At 44.0% G+C, this 16954-nt stretch overlaps 1 protein-coding gene across 3 annotated transcripts in view; it reads right to left on the bottom strand.

Moving 5' to 3' along the window:
* Positions 1-16954, bottom strand: part of KDM4B (lysine demethylase 4B) — a 186542-nt gene that overhangs the window by 49922 nt on the left and 119666 nt on the right. For all 3 annotated transcript variants that reach the window (XM_081846063.1, XM_081846065.1, XM_081846064.1), the window contains exons 9-10: positions 15803-15999; positions 5578-5750 (exon numbers count right to left, since the gene is read on the bottom strand). In XM_081846063.1, the coding sequence (XP_081702189.1) occupies positions 5578-5750; positions 15803-15999 (370 nt within the window). The remainder of the gene's footprint in view (positions 1-5577; positions 5751-15802; positions 16000-16954) is intronic.

Below are 16954 nucleotides of genomic sequence, written 5' to 3'. Positions count from 1 at the left end.
CTCTACGAAATGAGTAAGCTCGGAGCTAGATGAAGTTGTTAACACTCCCCCTGCAGAAGCCTATTGCTGGCAGAAGTCTGTGTCACAACATTTCCCAGAAGCCGGTTATTCCAAGAGCCTTATTTACACCAATTTATTTAAAAATAAAATAAAGAAAAGTTAATGAGATCTAGCCAAAAATAGTCAGGGGTGCATTTGTGTAAACAATACTTCAAGATAAAGCTGGTTTTGAGGCACTGCATGAAAGGAATTTAGAATTTCCTTAGAGAAATGAATGCATCAAATGAGAAGTCAAATTGGATCTCTCCCTGGCCACAAAATGTAAGATTGCATTTAAACTCCGTATTGGGTAGGGGGGGTGGAAGCTGCCCCCCTTCCTGCGATTACAGTGCACTGTCCTTCACTGACTTCTAAACAGGTGGCTTTGGCAACAGTCGGTGGCAAGTGGAACTATTTCAGAGCAGGGGTGCGGAAGCTTTTTGACCTGGTGGACCAGACCTTTTATCTCCCCAATACCTCTGGCAAGCCAACTTTTGGGAATTATCTGATGTCATTATGACATCACGTGATTAGCAGGTCGGTTACCCCTGAACACACTGGCACTCTCCCCACTAGTGATCTCAACATCTGGCACTCAGAAGCCTTATCCTCTGTAGATCTAATTCTCTTTTAAAGCCATCCACTTTTGTGGGCCTCGTTGACGAATATCATAGTTCAACTACACATTGTGTGAACAATGTAATTTGTCCTGAATCTTCCAACTTCCGGCTTCATGGGATGCCTACCAGCTCTGGCGTCGTGAGAGGGAGAAAACATTCCTCTATCCGTTTTCTCCATGCCATGCATAATTTTATACACCTCTAGCATGTTTCCTTTTACACAGCTAATACATTTACTGCAAGATTCTGATCCGAGCAGGTCTCTTTCTGTTGCCAGATTTCTGATAACAGTACTAGCTTATAAGAGGGAAAATGGATTACTCTATGATTATTGATTTTGCCTAAATAATATTGATTTATATTGATAATTTGATATTTTAAGCCCTATATTGTTCTTATTTTAATGGAATTTAGAAATTTATGATTTGAGATGTACTTGATTTAAACGTATTTTAATTTATTAATTTTACTTTGTTATACCTGTTTTGCTGTATGATCTATTGAATATGGGCCTATGGCCGCAATAAACTATCTGATCTGATCTGTTTCCTTTTACACACCTTTCCCTCTAAACTATAAAGCCCCCAAAATGCTGTAACCTTTCCTCACAGTTGATTTGGTAGGATGAAAGCAGCAGCAGCAGGGGGGCTTGCAAAGCTCTTTGCAAGCATCCTTGAGCTGTTGCTTTCAACCTCTGCTGAAGAGGTTGAAAGGAGCAGGGCAAGGTGGCTTCAAAGAGCAGGGCTGGGGAAGAGCTGAATGGGAACCAGTCCCCTTCCCTGAGCAAGGCATGGTCCACCAGCTGATTGCTCCTCTGCTGGATCAAGATGCATTCTCAGCTGATGGGCGGTGTTGGGGGTACACCTTGCTTCAGCAAAGGAACAATTCTGATCATTCTAAAATCCCCAGGCAGGCAAGATGGGGAGGAGTGGCGGGCTGGCCCTTTTATTGGGGTTCTTTGTCCAATGCTTCCTGTCTTTTGGCACCTAACAGGTATGGTGATGGTGATCAATATTTTTCCTTAAAGAGGCCTGCTGCCTGAGGCCAGACCCATGTCAGGTTGTTATTCAGGAGTATGCTGTACCGCTGCCCACATGCTCCATGTGGAGGAGTCCATTACCCTCTCAGAAGAGCTTAAATCAATCTAGTCAACAGCCAAGGGTTACTATCTGAGATGGCTATATACATCCTTCAGGTTCAGAGGCAATTATGTCACTGAATACCAGCTGCTGAGAGCAACAACAGGCCCATGAAGGCAATTTGCCTTTGTGTCCTGCTTATGGGCTTTCTGGAAACATCTAGTGGGCCATTGTGGGGAACAAGATGCTGGAGTACGAGTTGAGCCTTTGGTCTGAATCCACAAGGTCTCCTTTTCTCTGTTTCTAGAGGGGAATCTGCCCTAATTATGAAGAGATTCACAGAAGAAACAGATCATGGAGAGGAGTCTGCACTCCTAACTCTTTTCCAAGGACGGATTCACATCACTTCATTTCTGTACATTTCATTGACTGGCAACTGTACACGCAACCATCTCCATGAATGAGAACTGTATTTGAGGGCCATAAAAATACTCTGCAGTTGTCTGACGCTACTCACAGATGAATTGCTTGACACTTATTTCCTTCACACAATTTAGGGTTGTGGTTTTTTGCACATTTACTTATAAGGTCTGAGTGGGAGCCTGAAGAAAAGGCTGGCTCTCTACTCCAGAGCTCACAATAAACAAGCACAGCTTCCTAAGGTTTCAACAGAAAATAAGTAAGTCCAGGCTGATAACAGCAACATCCTAGAAGCAGCATCAAAAGCTACTCAGCCACAAAGTCAGAATTTCAGTAACAGGGCTGGAAGAAAAGTCTCCATCCCACCGATGCAGGCAGTTAAGCAGTTGCCAGTAGCGGGGCTCAGCTCCAATTTAAAAGCTGTTCATCTTGAACACAGCAATTCATCTTCCCCTCTTCTCTTCTCAAGGCTCCTCAGCTCTGCCTGTGCCACTTATCTCTCATCCCCCCAGGAGACATCGGCATTTTTCAGGCCATTTATTCCATGCTGTAACTGTTGGGGCTCGTACAGAAGCCAAGCACGTCCTGCTCAATGTGCTGTTGGCTCTTTCAAGATGGAGCGGCAGGGAGTCACTTGCGCTGGTTGTGCAACTCCTTTGCCGCACACCAGTGGCTCCTTGCCTAAGGAGTAAAACAAATGGGTCCAACAAAATCTAGGAGCGACAAGGACTGGGAGCAGTGTATTGCATTCCTGGCTTTCCCGCACAAAATTATTGCAGAATCAAGCTACTGAAAAAAGAAACATGGGCAGATCCCAATTAAATCAGGGTTGTACAGTGCAATGTTTGCAAACAATTTTTTTACCCTGCCTTTTCATTTCAAAAAGTGCCCAAAGAAGCTAAAAAATCAGTATTTTATTAAACACAAACACACTACACACATGCAAGAGTGAAAGAGGAGGAATATTCCCCAAACCTCTGATTGCTAAAGGCACACTTCTTTTCTGAAATTAAACTGAAGGCATGCTTCCCTCTTGCAGTTAAAGAGGGTTAACTTTTTGAGTTCCTACGGAGTTAATAGCTACCCATTCTCAGAGAAGCCCACCTGCTCTGCTTATGACCATACCTCCCCTAGGTACAGGTAATTCTGCTGTGTCATGAATGACTGGATGATCCAATCACTTCTGATAAAGGCATATGAAAAAATTATCTCCCCCACCCCACTCAACATAAGCTATTTGGACAGAAGAAATGCAAAACAGGGAAACATGTTGAGATGCAGTAGGCAGCCTCTTCTCTGAGTTCTCAGGAGACTTAATTTTAATTAAATGTGTTTTTCAGAACACATTAATGTCCCTCAACCCACAGTCTGAGGAGTAATGGAGCAGAGCCTTTGCGATAGAAATCTAAGTTCTACAACTAGAAGGGCTCCCTCCCCCCACCGCAAACTAGCTTATTCTATTTCTGCTAGCCGTTTTTATGTTGTGAACTGCCCTGAGATCTGTGGGTGAAGGGAAGTATACCAATTTAATAAATGAAAGAAAAATAACGAATGGCAAAGGGTTGTGCAGGATAAAGAAGTCACACTGCTTTAACACTGGAAGTCCTGCTCAGACACCTGGCTCTCAGTAGCCATAAGCAAACTATCGCCTCCTGCCATTTTATTTAAGAATGGAAATGAAGAATTTAAGAATTTTTCACCTTCTACTAATGCTCCCTTATGACCAATCAGAGTAATATATATTTCTCACCACCTAGTTTTTTACCCGCCTGTCAAATTTCTTACATTTCCACACAGTGGAATTACAAGCTGAGGGATTGCTGGTGTTAGAACATAAGAATATGAGAAGGGGCCTGAAGCTAGAGAAGAGCGAAGGTGAATCTAGTCCCACATCCTATACTCACAATGGCCAACCAGGTGGCTGTAGGAAGCTTACAAGCGGGATTTTAAGTGTTGGTTGTATTATGCTCTTTATTATTGCTTTTAGAAATTGTGTTGTGCTTTCTTATTGATTATATGTTTTGTGGTTATGCTGCATGCCACTCAGGGTACTGTTCGCAGAGAAGCACGATATATAAGCAAACAAATAAATGCTGCTGCTGATTACACTGCGCCCCTCGGAATCTTCCACAAGCCTCCCTTGTTCTAATGAAAGGTGTAGCAGCCATACAGATGAGAGATTCCACCCTTTCCAAAGTACTGAAGAAAAATGTATGTCTTTTAGAAAAGCTTGAGCAGCTTTGGAAGAAACTTCCAAGGCCTATTTTAGGCTGAATTCTTAATGGCTATAGTAAATGATGATATATTTCAGCAAGCATAGATTTCATTCTGGCAAAGAAGCCATGGTATTCTCCAAAAGAACCAACAATGTCCAATGAGAATTTGACAACTGAATTCTGGAGAAATTGCCCCACTTTTGCCCCCTTGGGCCTCAAAGGTGTCATTCTGAAGGGCTTCACTGGCTGCATCTGGGCAAAATTGGGAAGCAGCAAAGAACAGCTTGCTTTCACCATGATGTGCACGAGCTGTATGCTGGTTCACACAGCTCAAGCAAACTCTCTTTGCTCCCCCCTTGGTCCAGGGGAAAATGAACCCAGAGATTAGCATTACACCCAGACCCACACTCGCACTTCCTTTCTCCCATGAATTCTGGTTTGGACAATGCTAAGCCAGCTGCTCTGTGGTTTGTACCCTTGCTGGACAAAGAAAGAGGGCAACCAGAAACACTTCAAGCTGCCGGCACCCATAAAGTCAGGATATTGTGTCGTAAAGCTGGGAATGATCTTGAAAGCCATTCCCAGTCAGGTACCCTAACAGTTTTAATCAGTTTTAAGGTGGTTTCATATGGTCCTATCTTGAAGATTCTCTAGATCACTGGGAGAGGGTTGGGATCATTGCCATCAGTGAGCCACTGAGTCCATTTGCGGCCCCTTCTACCAATCTCTCTCTAGAGGAAGAGTCTGGCACCTGGACTGTGATATCCACTGCCAAGAGCCATAAGAAATGCCCCCCCCCTGCCCCCGCCAACATATCCTTAATTATATTGTATCTTTGTATGGAACTTAATTTAAAGTTGCTTTGGGAGGCAATCTTGGCTGAAAAGTAGGGCATAAACATAGTCAAGGCTTGCTTAGAAAGCCCGTTGGCATCATGCTCATGAAGTGTTCCAAAAACTCCAGTGTCCTATTTACTCACTTGCTGAAGAGAGACAGCAACGCCTCTTTTTCCAGCAGCTCATGACATTTCTGTGCTGGGAGAGATAGAGCACTCGGTCCCTGTCTCCACCAGGCAATTCTTTGTCGACTCTGGTTAGCAGGTGAGTGCTAAAATGTAAGCCTGATCTAGAGGGTCAAGAAACATTTTTAATGGGAGCTTAGATGCTCATGATACAGAGTTCGATAATGTCCAATAAGCCTTACCCTCTTTGCCATCCAAGGCTTTGTTTTTGTCCTCTTCATCCAAACTTGGGACTCTCCTCTGCTCCTCCTTCACCTTCACCTCATCCAAGGCAGTCTCCATCCCCATGGCAACCCCAAGCAACTTTTGATCCTGTGTCTTATGCCTTCGGGACTGGCTTCGTTTTCTGTTAGCCCTGGATTTGGGAAGGGAAATAAATGGTAATGCCTCATGAATGGAAAGGCTCTGGCGGAGGAAGGAAAGCAATTGCTTGGAAACAATTTTGTAGCAGGATCACCTGGATGAATTTTACCCTTATGATTTCTATCTAATCATCTATCCATATATATCCATATATAACCATCTATCTTTATGATGATTCTTATATACCTGTGTATCCAACTGATTTTGAATCTGCAGAGCTAAATGCTTAGATTTTAGAAATCCAAAAATGACCTCTGCCCCATTTCTCTCCCCCTTGTTCTTCTAATGTACTCAACATCTCGCTTACATAGTAGGAAGCAATAAATCTGATGTGCTGGCACTTTCCTCTGTCCAGGCAAGCTCCTCAGCAGCTAAAAACAGGAAAACGCTAACCACAATGTTCTAGACAGAAGCAGATGCTGTGTGGGGGTTATCCGTATTATCAATGGACAAAATTAAGTTTCTTTTCCTCTTTATTATTGTAAATTGGGGAAAAGGTCAGGCTGATGTACCATCTGAGGAAAGAAGAAGTTGGGGAGTATTCTTTACATGGTCAGGGGAAAGGCTTATGTATGTGCTCATTGGTTCGATTTTTGCTGCCATATGCAATTATATACGATTATGTCATGTTTTAGGATGTATGTACTCAGGTATAAAGCTTTACTGCACTAGGGCTTCGGGGCCCAGTCTTTGGAAATCATTCCACTGGGTCATTATTGCTCAGCAAAATATAGAATCAAAGAATCATAGAACCATAGAGTTGGAAGAGACCACAAGGGCCATCGAGTCCAACCCCCTGCCAAGCAGGAAACACCATCAGAGCACTCCTGACATATGGTTGTCAAGCCTCTGCTTAAAGACCTCCAAAGAAGGAGACTCCACCACACTCCTTGGCAGCAAATTCCACTGTCGAACAGCTCTTACTGTCAGGAAGTTCTTCCTAATGTTTAGGTGGAATCTTTTTTCTTGTAGTTTGGAACCATTGCTCCGTGTCCGCTTCTCTGGAGCAGCAGAAAACAACCTTTCTCCCTCCTCTATGTGACATCCTTTTATATATTTGAACATGGCTATCATATCACCCCTTAACCTCCTCTTCTCCAGGCTAAACATGCCCAGCTCCCTTAGCTGTTCTTCATAAGGCATCGTTTCCAGGCCTTTGACCATTTTGGTTGCCCTCCTCTGGACACGTTCCAGTTTGTCAGTGTCCTTCTTCAACTGTGGTGCCCAGAACTGGACACAGTACTCCAGGTGAGGTCTGACCAGAGCAGAATACAGTGGCACTATTACTTCCCTTGATCTAGATGCTATACTCCTATTGATGCAGCCCAGAATTGCATTGGCTTTTTTAGCTGCTGCGTCACACTGTTGGCTCATGTCAAGTTTGTGGTCAACCAAGACTCCTAGATCCTTTTCACATATACTGCTCTCAAGCCAGGTGTCACCCATCTTGTCACTTTCTCTTTCTCTTTTGCTGTGTCTGCCAATTCTTGGACACAATTTGAGTGGGCCACAGGTACTCTATAAATCCTTGCGACAATTTCATAAGAGAGATCAGGATAGCTAACATTGTAACGAGCCAGGCAACAGGTCAGAGCAAACATATGAAGAAAACCTTTCTGAAGACCCTTAGTGAGCGCAAATGGGGGGGATTCTAATGTGCTCAGAAGGACCCCATGTATGCACAGCTCAGTCCACCAGTCTCAGCAACAGGCCTGAAGATGGAGAGGGCGGAGCTTTGTTAGTGGGTATAATCACCCTCTGTGTACATGAAGACAGAACAGAATAGGTTTCAAATCAACAATACAGGGCGACCCAATCTTGGCTGAAAAACAGGTCATATTAAGGCATGGGTAGGCAAACTAAGGCCCAGGGGCCGGATCCAGCCCAATCGCCTTCTAAATCTGGCATGCGGACGATCCAGGAATCAGCATGTTTTTACATGAGTAGAATGTGTGCTTTTATTTAAAATGCATCTCTGGGTTATTTGTGGGGCATAGGAATTCATTCATTCCCCCCCCCCCATATAGTCCAGCCCCCAACATCCCTGTATTAAGGGATGAATAAAAATCAGAAATAAAGGCATGGAACATCCTGATATTAAAGTCTGGAAGAATGTTTGTACTGTATATATTTTTTTAAAGCAATTTTTTTAAAATGCCCCCAAATTATCAGTTTCATAACTAATGGAAAAAAATGGATTTGAATAAAGGAATGCAGATTGTTGGTAACCAATGAGAAGTGTCGAAGCCTCAAAGAGAGAGAGGGAAGTCAACTAACATAACAGGGATTCAAACAAGTTTACTGGAACAGAAAGCAAGTGAATGTAAGGGAAGAAAGATAAGAAGAAATATAAATATAATTTCTTTCTGGGAGCCTTTTGTATAGAATACTCAAATTATGGTTTGTATCCTTTGAACAATTTTGTGTATCTCATTAATTCCCGCCCCCTTTATTATCGTATTTTTTCTTTTTTTCCTTTTCTTTTTCTTTATTCAGGTGTAATTATTAATTTATTCTTTCTCTGTAATTTTCATAAATAAATAACAAAACATAACATAACAAAACAATCAGTTGTAGTCCTGGATCCCCAGAGCTCATAAAATGTCCCTTCCCTTCCTCTCTATCTCCTTGTGCAACAACAGCTGCCTCATACAGCCAAAATTGTGCGGGTTTTGAGTTTTTTTGCAGGAAGCAATGTTGCCTTTACTCGGTGTTTCTGACAAAGCAAACATCCTACATGCAGACACAAGTGACAGCCAAGAGGCGACACAACTGTGTTCGTAACAAACATCTTTCTGAAGGATGTTTTTTTTAAAAAAAAAAAGTTGAAAAAACTTCTCTGAAGCACAGAAGCAAAATTTACCAACACCTGTCTGTAAATACTCTCTCCCCGACCTCTGTGTATATATATGTGTGAGCATGTGTGTGCATGCATAGCTACATCTCTGTTAATTAAGTTGCTTCCTGTTGCTTTCAACCCATTAAGTGTCCCCATGCCTCTGGTCTCCTGCATGCCATTGGTTTCAGCAAACAGATGTGGCAAGAAAGAAAGAAAGAAAGAAAGAAAGAAAGAAAGAAAGAAAGAAAGAAAGAAAGAAGAGCCCCCACATATTGTGGTCCCCTCTCCACTCTCTTCTCAGCCACTACCAATATAGCACACAGCAACTCAAGGCAACTTTAAATAGTCCAAAACCTACCGCCCAAGTTCCACACCTTTTACAGCCTGTCGGTGGTGGGGGCGGGGAACATTAATTCTGTCACAGCAGAACACAGCTAACGGGAACTTTTAATGAGGTAACAAGCCAACCGGCTGGAAGTGATGTGTGGGCTAGGTAGAGAAATGCTCTACGTCCAAAAAGAAAAAAAGAAAAACCCAGAAAGGCAGACACTAGCAGAGGAATTACTAATGACCAGAGTTGAGCCATATGGTCCCTCTCCAAGTGAGTTTACTTCACATTTACAAGACAATTTGTTAGCAGGAACCCACCAGTGGAACCCAAGTCTTGGAATTTTGTTTCACTAAGATTCAGGAGAAGTTGCAATGCTTTCTCAAAAGGGAAGTGACAAAGTCTCCCAATTAATAACCAGATGTTTGGGGGTTATATTTTTAGCGACTGGGGGGGGGGGGACTGCTTGCAGAAAAATTTGGAGCAAACTTCAGCTAGTTTAACCCCATCTCTACAAGTAGAAATCAGGAGCTGCATGCTTCACTTTCATAAAGTTACACTGCCTTATGCATCACAAACCAGGTCTGTACACGGATGTTATCTAAAAGTAATGTGAACAAGGCTACTTGTCAATCTCACCACTGCTGAGAATAAATGGGGTAACTTAGCCAAGACCCTGAGGAACTGCCAGTTACAGACATTCTCATAGACTGCTGAAAATACCTACAAGTCCAGCACACCATGGATGACTCCTACGTTGACCCTCTTGATGTGAACAGGAGTGTATTCGGCCTAGCTGCACACTTGGATCATATCTGGATCCTTTAGCTGGGGAAGACAAACCTCTCCCACATCCATGACGTCAAAATGGGTAAGCCATCTACAGCAGCAGCAAGAATCCTTATCGCAAAGTATTGGAAGACACAAGATTTACCCACCCTGGAAGAATGGCAGATGAAAGTGATGGACTATATGGAGTTGGCGGAGATGACTGGCAGAATCCGAGACCTGGGAGAGGAGCTGGTGGAAGAGGACTGGAAGAAATTTAAAGACTATCTACAGAAACAGTGTAAAATTTATGAATGCTAAAATGATGTTGGATTAAAAATAAGTGGCATTAGTGATAAAGTGATAAAGAGTATGCAAAAATGAATTGATGGATGAAGATATTTGAGTTGTGATATGTTAAGATACAAAGTTAAAGATGATAAATTGAAAGAGGGCAAGGATTTGCTGATTTGATTATGTAAATGGGAATACAAAAAGGGGAGGTGTGAGGAGGTCAAGGAAACAAGGTAATGAGCTTTAAAGTTAAAAAAGGAAAGATGGATTTTTTCTTTTTCTTTTTATCTACTTTTTGTTTTTTGTATTTTGTATTTTTCTGTTTTCTTTTTTCTCTTTTCTTGCTGTATTTTGTTATGATTTTGTAAAATCTCAATAAATATTTATTAAAAAAAACAACAAAATGGGTAAGCCATACAGATATCCTTTCTGTAAAAACTAACATGATACGGAGGTAGAAACTCTTTTGTTTTCAGCTCAGCCTCCACTGTCTGGCCTTTCACTGACCAGACAGTTCAAAATATCCAAAGCACACAATGCAGGTGCCTTGGGGAAGCTAAGCAGGTCCACATCTGGTAGTGCCTGAGAGGAGGAGACCAGCTGGGAACCCATCACGGAAGAAAAGGCAAGATTATAAACACAAATGCAACAAAACAATCCTTCATGTCTTTTCTGGTTTCCTATCCCAGATTGTAAGCTGTCCTGTGATCTTCAGGTGAAGGGTGGTATAGACATTTTAATAATAACAGTAACAATAACAATACTCTTGCTCTGCTCTACAGCCTATTTCTCTGCTCAAGGTCTTGCTCATGGCCGTTGTTGGCACCTTGAAATAAGTCACAAGTGAAATAGATCTCGGAGACCTGAGCAGGAAAGAACCAACTGCAGGAGAAAGAAGGGGGACCCCTCTAATATACAAGAATAAGTTTTTACTGAGCTGATTGCATTTTTAACAGAGTTCTCTCTCAGGGGCATTCTTGAACAATAAAGAACTTTGTGTGTGTGTGTGTGTGTGTGTGTGTGTGTGTGTGTGTGCGCGCACCTGGAGGTTTCCTCCCTCTGGATCCAACCAGCACAGCTGCTGTGACTTTTTGGATCTCCTTGGAAAGCTGTTTTGGCCAATATTCTAATGCAAGACTTAGTCACCTAGGACTAGGCAGAATACGGAGGTAAAAAGGTAAGAAGCAGCTAAGGGAGGAGAGCTATAAATAACATGGTGAATGAGCAAGTACTTGACCATCTCCAGGTATGGCTAGGAAAGGACTTCTGTCCAAATCTCTGGAGAGCTGATGCCAGTTAGGGCAGCCCGTACTAAGATAAACTGACCAATGGTTTCTATAACACAGCTTTCTAGAAAGGGCAGCATACTCCTAGGATTTGGTTCTTCCCCTGCAGTGTTACCACTAAACCTCCTCATGTAGAGGCTGCTTTCTTCCTAAAGCGTGCTTGATTTGGGGTGGGTGGGGGGGGTGGAGCAGGAGACACACACATACAACTTGGTTTCATGTCTTGTGGCAGAACAAACCATTTATAAAAACCTTCAAATCCAATGAAAGTCTGTGGAATGCGATCACTGCTCTCTATTGACAATCCACTCTGTTGACCAATTAGCTTTAGCCACAATCAATTAACCGTTATGTAAATAGCAGCCATGTTTCAAGCCAACAGCTTCACTAAGTTAGGCAGATTTGGGGACAAAATCAGCTACAGGCTTGATAAATAAGAGTCAAGGGCAGTGTGACAAATGGCTCCTGGCAGAGATGGGAAAATAATGCAAATTTCTTAGGTGCCAGCACACATTTTTTAGGAGCCTGCAATATCTAGTTGTCAGGCACCAGGTCTGCACAGAGCAGGGAAAATCTGTTAAAATTCCTCTCTTTTTTTGGCAGCCCAGACACCCAGGTGCCTGGGATTTTTCCAGCCCTGGTTCCCAGCAGGTCATGCTCAGCTGACAGTAGGGCCTGTGTGCCCTGCTAGAGGATGAGAAGGGACGATTAAAGGCAACTTGAAAAACTGGATCCTCAGCCAACCATCCTCTACTCTGCCAGGAGCAGACATGATAGGATTGCTGATTTAGAGTTAACAAGGTTTTCAAGCAGAAAAATGGTATTGCTAGCATGGTAGTCTGCCCGAGCAGAGAAAATGCATTTTGGTTTAAAACCATAAAACACTTTTAAGCAAGAGAGGGTTGAGGGTGAGGAATGCAGGAAGGAGCAGGAGAAACAAAAGCAAAAATTAAAATAAGTAAAAGGTGATTATACCTGTGAGGTTATGCTAGCTAGCAAATAATTTGCAGTGGTAAGTGATGGAAGCATGACATACATATATGCAGAGCACACTTGAAGCTGGACTGAGAGCATAAGCTGCTTCATGAGGCATGAACGACCACAGAGTGCAAGCACTGTAATGCTACTGCTGACAATTGACAAATGACATAACAGAGAGCTACCAAAATAATGAGAGGAGGAGAGGCTAAGAGAGCAAAGTGCATTAAGTTGAGGGTGGGGCAGGAGGGGAGAAAAGAGAGAGGATAACATTTGTACCTCACTAATAGTCATTATCAGGGATGCGGGTGGCGCTGTGGGTTAAACCACAGAGCCTAGGACTTGCCCATCAGAAGGTTGGCGGTTCGAATCCCCGCGACAGGGTGAGCTCCCGTTGTTCGGTCCCTGCTCCTGCCAACCTAGCAGCTCGAAAGCACGTCAAAGTGCAAGTAGATGCAAGTAGGTACCGCTCTGGCGGGAAGGTAAACGGCGTTTCCGTGCGCTGCTCTGGTTTGCCAGAAGTGGCTTAGTCCTACTGGCCACATGACCTGTACGCCGGCTCCCTCGGCCAATAAAGCGAGATGAGCGCCGAAACCCTAGAGTCGGTCATGACTGGACCTAATGGTCAGGGGTCCCTTTACCTTTACCTAATAGTCATTATTCCACTGCGGTGACCATTTAGAGGTCAGGCATCAGATTTGCCGTGAATCCTTTATGAAAGGACTAATTAAGCAGACAACTATCATAAATTCTTTCTCTCTCTCTCTCTCTCTCTCTCTCTCTCTCTCTCTCTTTCACACACACACACACACACACACACACACACACAAAAATTACCAACACTGCATAGTCTTCTGAAGTGTGATGGGGCCTAGAAGCCTGTGCATGTCCTGGTACAGATGATGTCCTCTCTGCCATTGCCTGCTTCACATTACAGTGGTACCTCTAGTTACAAACTTAATTTGTTCCAGAGTTCCCTTCTTATATGAAACTGTTCTTGCTAATGGGGCCTCTTGCTGCCGCTGCGCTACCAGCACACGATTTCCGTTCTCATCCTGGGGCAAAGTTCTCAGCTAGAGGTAACTCTTCCAGGTTAGCGGAGTTTGTAACCTGAAGCGTTTATAACCTGAGGTGTTTGTTACTCAAGGTACCACTGTACTTCCTAGGGAGGTTTCATCCAAGGTATCCAGAACTCTGGGAACTGCATCTCCTATGACCTCTACTGCATTGAGTGCACCATGCATGTGAAGCACTCTCCAAGCTCTTCCAGGCTTAAATGGAGAATCTCAGTAGAGATTAGGACACTTTCTAGATGTCCATAGGGATACCCTGTATGTCACAATCTATTGAAGAAATGTAAACCGATCCTAGTAAAAACAGAACTAACTCCCATACTGGTTTTGGTTTTTTTTAATACCTTTAGAGGACATAAGACCTTTGGGCTGTTTTTTAGTAGAGGTAGTGAAATCCACTGCTGGAGCAACTGGAAGAAATAATGGAATGGGGAAAGGAGAAAGGCACAAAGGCATCCCAAAGCCTTCTTCTGCAATAGTAAGGGCCGGAAACTTGTTTCAAAAATGAACACTCGAACTGGGAGGGAAATGTTCTCAGGATATTAAACTCTATGACAGATAAGTCCGCTCTATGCTAACATAAAGTGTACAGAAGTGGAGAATATACACACAGCCCTGGCTGTATCAAGATCTCTGCACTAGGATTCTGAAACTGAATCCTGACTGGTATAATAAATTGAGTGTGGCAAATAAGCTTGACACTCGATAGCCATCTAAAACGCAAGAGCAAGCAAGCGCAGCTCGAGTCAGACATGTCAACATTAAATGACCTGACAGGGATATTTCAAAATTATGAAAGGATTTGAGGGAGTACGATAAGGAACTATATTTTTTACACTGGAATGGAGAGGGGGGAAACTAAAAACAATGGAAGCAGCATTCTATTGTCATAAATTAGGTGTTAGCCTGCAACCCACTGAGGTAAGGTTTGTTCTCTTCCAGAAAGCAGAAATGCACAAAAAAATGCTATCTAATTCAGAAAAAAGTTGAATTATGCAGCCATTTTATATAAAGGCCCATCATTGTAGATATTTTAAAGGCTGGCACAAAAGACTGCAAAACTTGTTGGGTGTTTCCTATGACACAAAAAAGCTACCACAGTTGAAAGTCAGCAGGAAGTGGGAGGGTGAATTTTGAAGGTAGCATTCCAATGGCTTCAAGTTGCAAGAAAGGAGATTCCAACTAAACATTTGGAAAAACTTTCTGACCGAAAGAGCTGTTTGACAGTGGAACAGACTCCCACGAGAAGTGGTGGTTTTTAAACAGAGGTTGGGTGGTCATCTGTCATTGATTCTTTAGCTGAGATTCTTGCATTGCAGGGGGTTGGACTAGATGACCCCTTGGGGTCCCTTTCAACTCTAAGATTCTATGATTCAAAAGAAAAAAAGCAAATAATATCGGGTACTCTTGCAGATACAGTGGTGCCTCGCAAGACGAAAAGAATCCGTTCCGCGAGTCTCTTTGTCTTGCGGTTTTTTCGTCTTGTGAAGCAAGCCCATTAGCGGCTTAGCGCTATTAGCAGGTTAGCGGATCAGCTGATAAGCAGCTTAGCGGATCAGCTGATAAGCGGCTTAGCGGATCAGCTGATAAGTGGCTTAGCAGATCAGCTGATAAGCGGCTTAGCGGCTTAAAAAAAGGGGGGGGAGAAGGGAAAAAAACCCGCAGGAACTCTTAAGACTTTTCGTCTTGCGAAGCAAGCCCATAGGAAATTTGTTTTGCGAAGCACCTCCAAAGCGGAAAACCCTTTCGTCTAGCGGGTTTTCCGTCTTGCGAGGCATTCGTCTTGCGGGGCACCACTGTATTGGGTTTGCTGAGTGGGCGGGGGGGGGGGGAGAGGGGGCATGCCCTATCACTGTATCTATGTGACTCCGTTGGACAAAACTCTTCCCCACAAGAGAGGATCATGTTTAGTAAGGTCGTGTCACAATATTCCTCCTTTGGCCTAGTGGCACAGGAAGGGGGGTGCAGTGGGTGCAGGCTGCCCCAGGTGTCATCACTGAGGGGGGGTGACAAAACGACAACTTTTTTGGGGAAAAGTAAGTTCCGCACCCACCACACCCCCCCTTCCTACGCCAGTGGTAGCTAGGTGAGGCGGGGGGCACTGGGCGCCACACCATGGGGCCTGCAGCATGCCTGAGCCACGCGTCTCTCCTGAGGGGGAGGCAGCAGGCGGACTGCCGGCAAGCTCTGCGCTGCTTTTTCGAGCAGCGTGGGGCTTGTGTCTGACCACCACCTCAGCTGCCCTACAGCTGAGGGGGAGGCTGCGGAGAGGCTCCACACAGAGTGCCCTGCCTTGGCTTGCCCCGCCCCATGGGCAGCTCACCCCGCCCCTGGCTGCAGGACACACACGCCACCCGAGCGGTTATTTTTCTTCTCTGGCAGTTCAGCAGTGACATCAGGACTCCTGTGGTCTCTCCAGAGCAACTTTGGACATTCTAAGCAAGCAGACAAGAAGTGGGCACAAAAGGACCCTCTTACTTGCGCAGCATCTTTGCTTTCAGGGCATTCTTCGTCTGATTCCAGGTTTCTAGCTCTGGGCTGGTTAGAGCTGTAGGTTTCATGTGGTCCAAGACAGTGATGTCTTTCCCTTGCTTCCATAAGTCGTATCGGTCAGGTTGGAGGACCCGTACAAAAACATCCATAGAGATTTTCACCATGTCTTTCCGGCACGTGCACTGAAAAACAAAGTCCAGACACCCATCAGTCTAGTGTTACAAGGAAGAGGTGGTGGTGGTGATGGTGATGTACCAACAGAATTGCATTACAGTCCACATACCCCAAACTGGCTGCCACCAGTGTTCAAAATTCCCATTGTTCTAGGTGCATTTCACGAAGAGGAACTTCATTAGCGCAAGCAGTTTCTGAGCTCTGGGCCTAAGATTTCAGATTAAAACTGCAGAGTGGAAGGAAAGGAGGGCCTTTTTCTGCCTCCCCACTTCCAGCTACTCTCTGAAGACTGGAGAAGAGACCCTCTTAAGAATATTAGAGGGGTGGGCTAGACCATGTGAAAATGAACATAATATTTTAGCCGCAGTTCATTCATTTTCAGCTTTGTCTTCTAGTTATAAAAAAGCACGCCTAGACATTCCGTTGTTGCACCCATGCTCCTAGCTTTCATATCTCGGTTTCTAACACTGGCTGCCACCCATCAACATCTCCAAGCCCCTCTTGTTCTGACTGAACTGCTGTGAGGACATGGAATATGCACAATCACTGCCTGCTAAGGTTGAAGACAATAGCCCCTAAGTAGAAAGTAAAAAACCTTGCCTACACTTAGGTCCAGGAGGAGCTGCGAATAGACTTGAATAATGGGAGGTAGTGGCAAAGGCATGTAGGAAATAAGGGTGGCAAAATGGAGGGCAAAGACAAGGGACTAAGATGCCATTGTGTATGGGGAGCAAACTCACAGTCCCAAAGACAGGAGGGGATGAGAGCCACTGATGAGAAATGAATGCCCAGGCAAGACAGATTTGGAGGCAGTGGCTGTAGGCCAGAGAGGCCGAAGAGGCAATGGGGTGGGACACATATTTGCACATACAGATTTAAAGTTAACCAACCAATGTGGAGGTGGCTGTCTTGGCTCTTTTTTGAAAATATTTATGGCTCTGAAAGTGAAGCAGGCAGGAGAGG

This window comes from Podarcis erhardii, assembly GCF_964252035.2.
Source record: "Podarcis erhardii genome assembly, chromosome: 18".
In the NCBI taxonomy this organism is placed as follows: Eukaryota; Metazoa; Chordata; class Lepidosauria; order Squamata; family Lacertidae; genus Podarcis; species Podarcis erhardii.
This window is presented reverse-complemented; position numbering and strand designations above follow the sequence as displayed.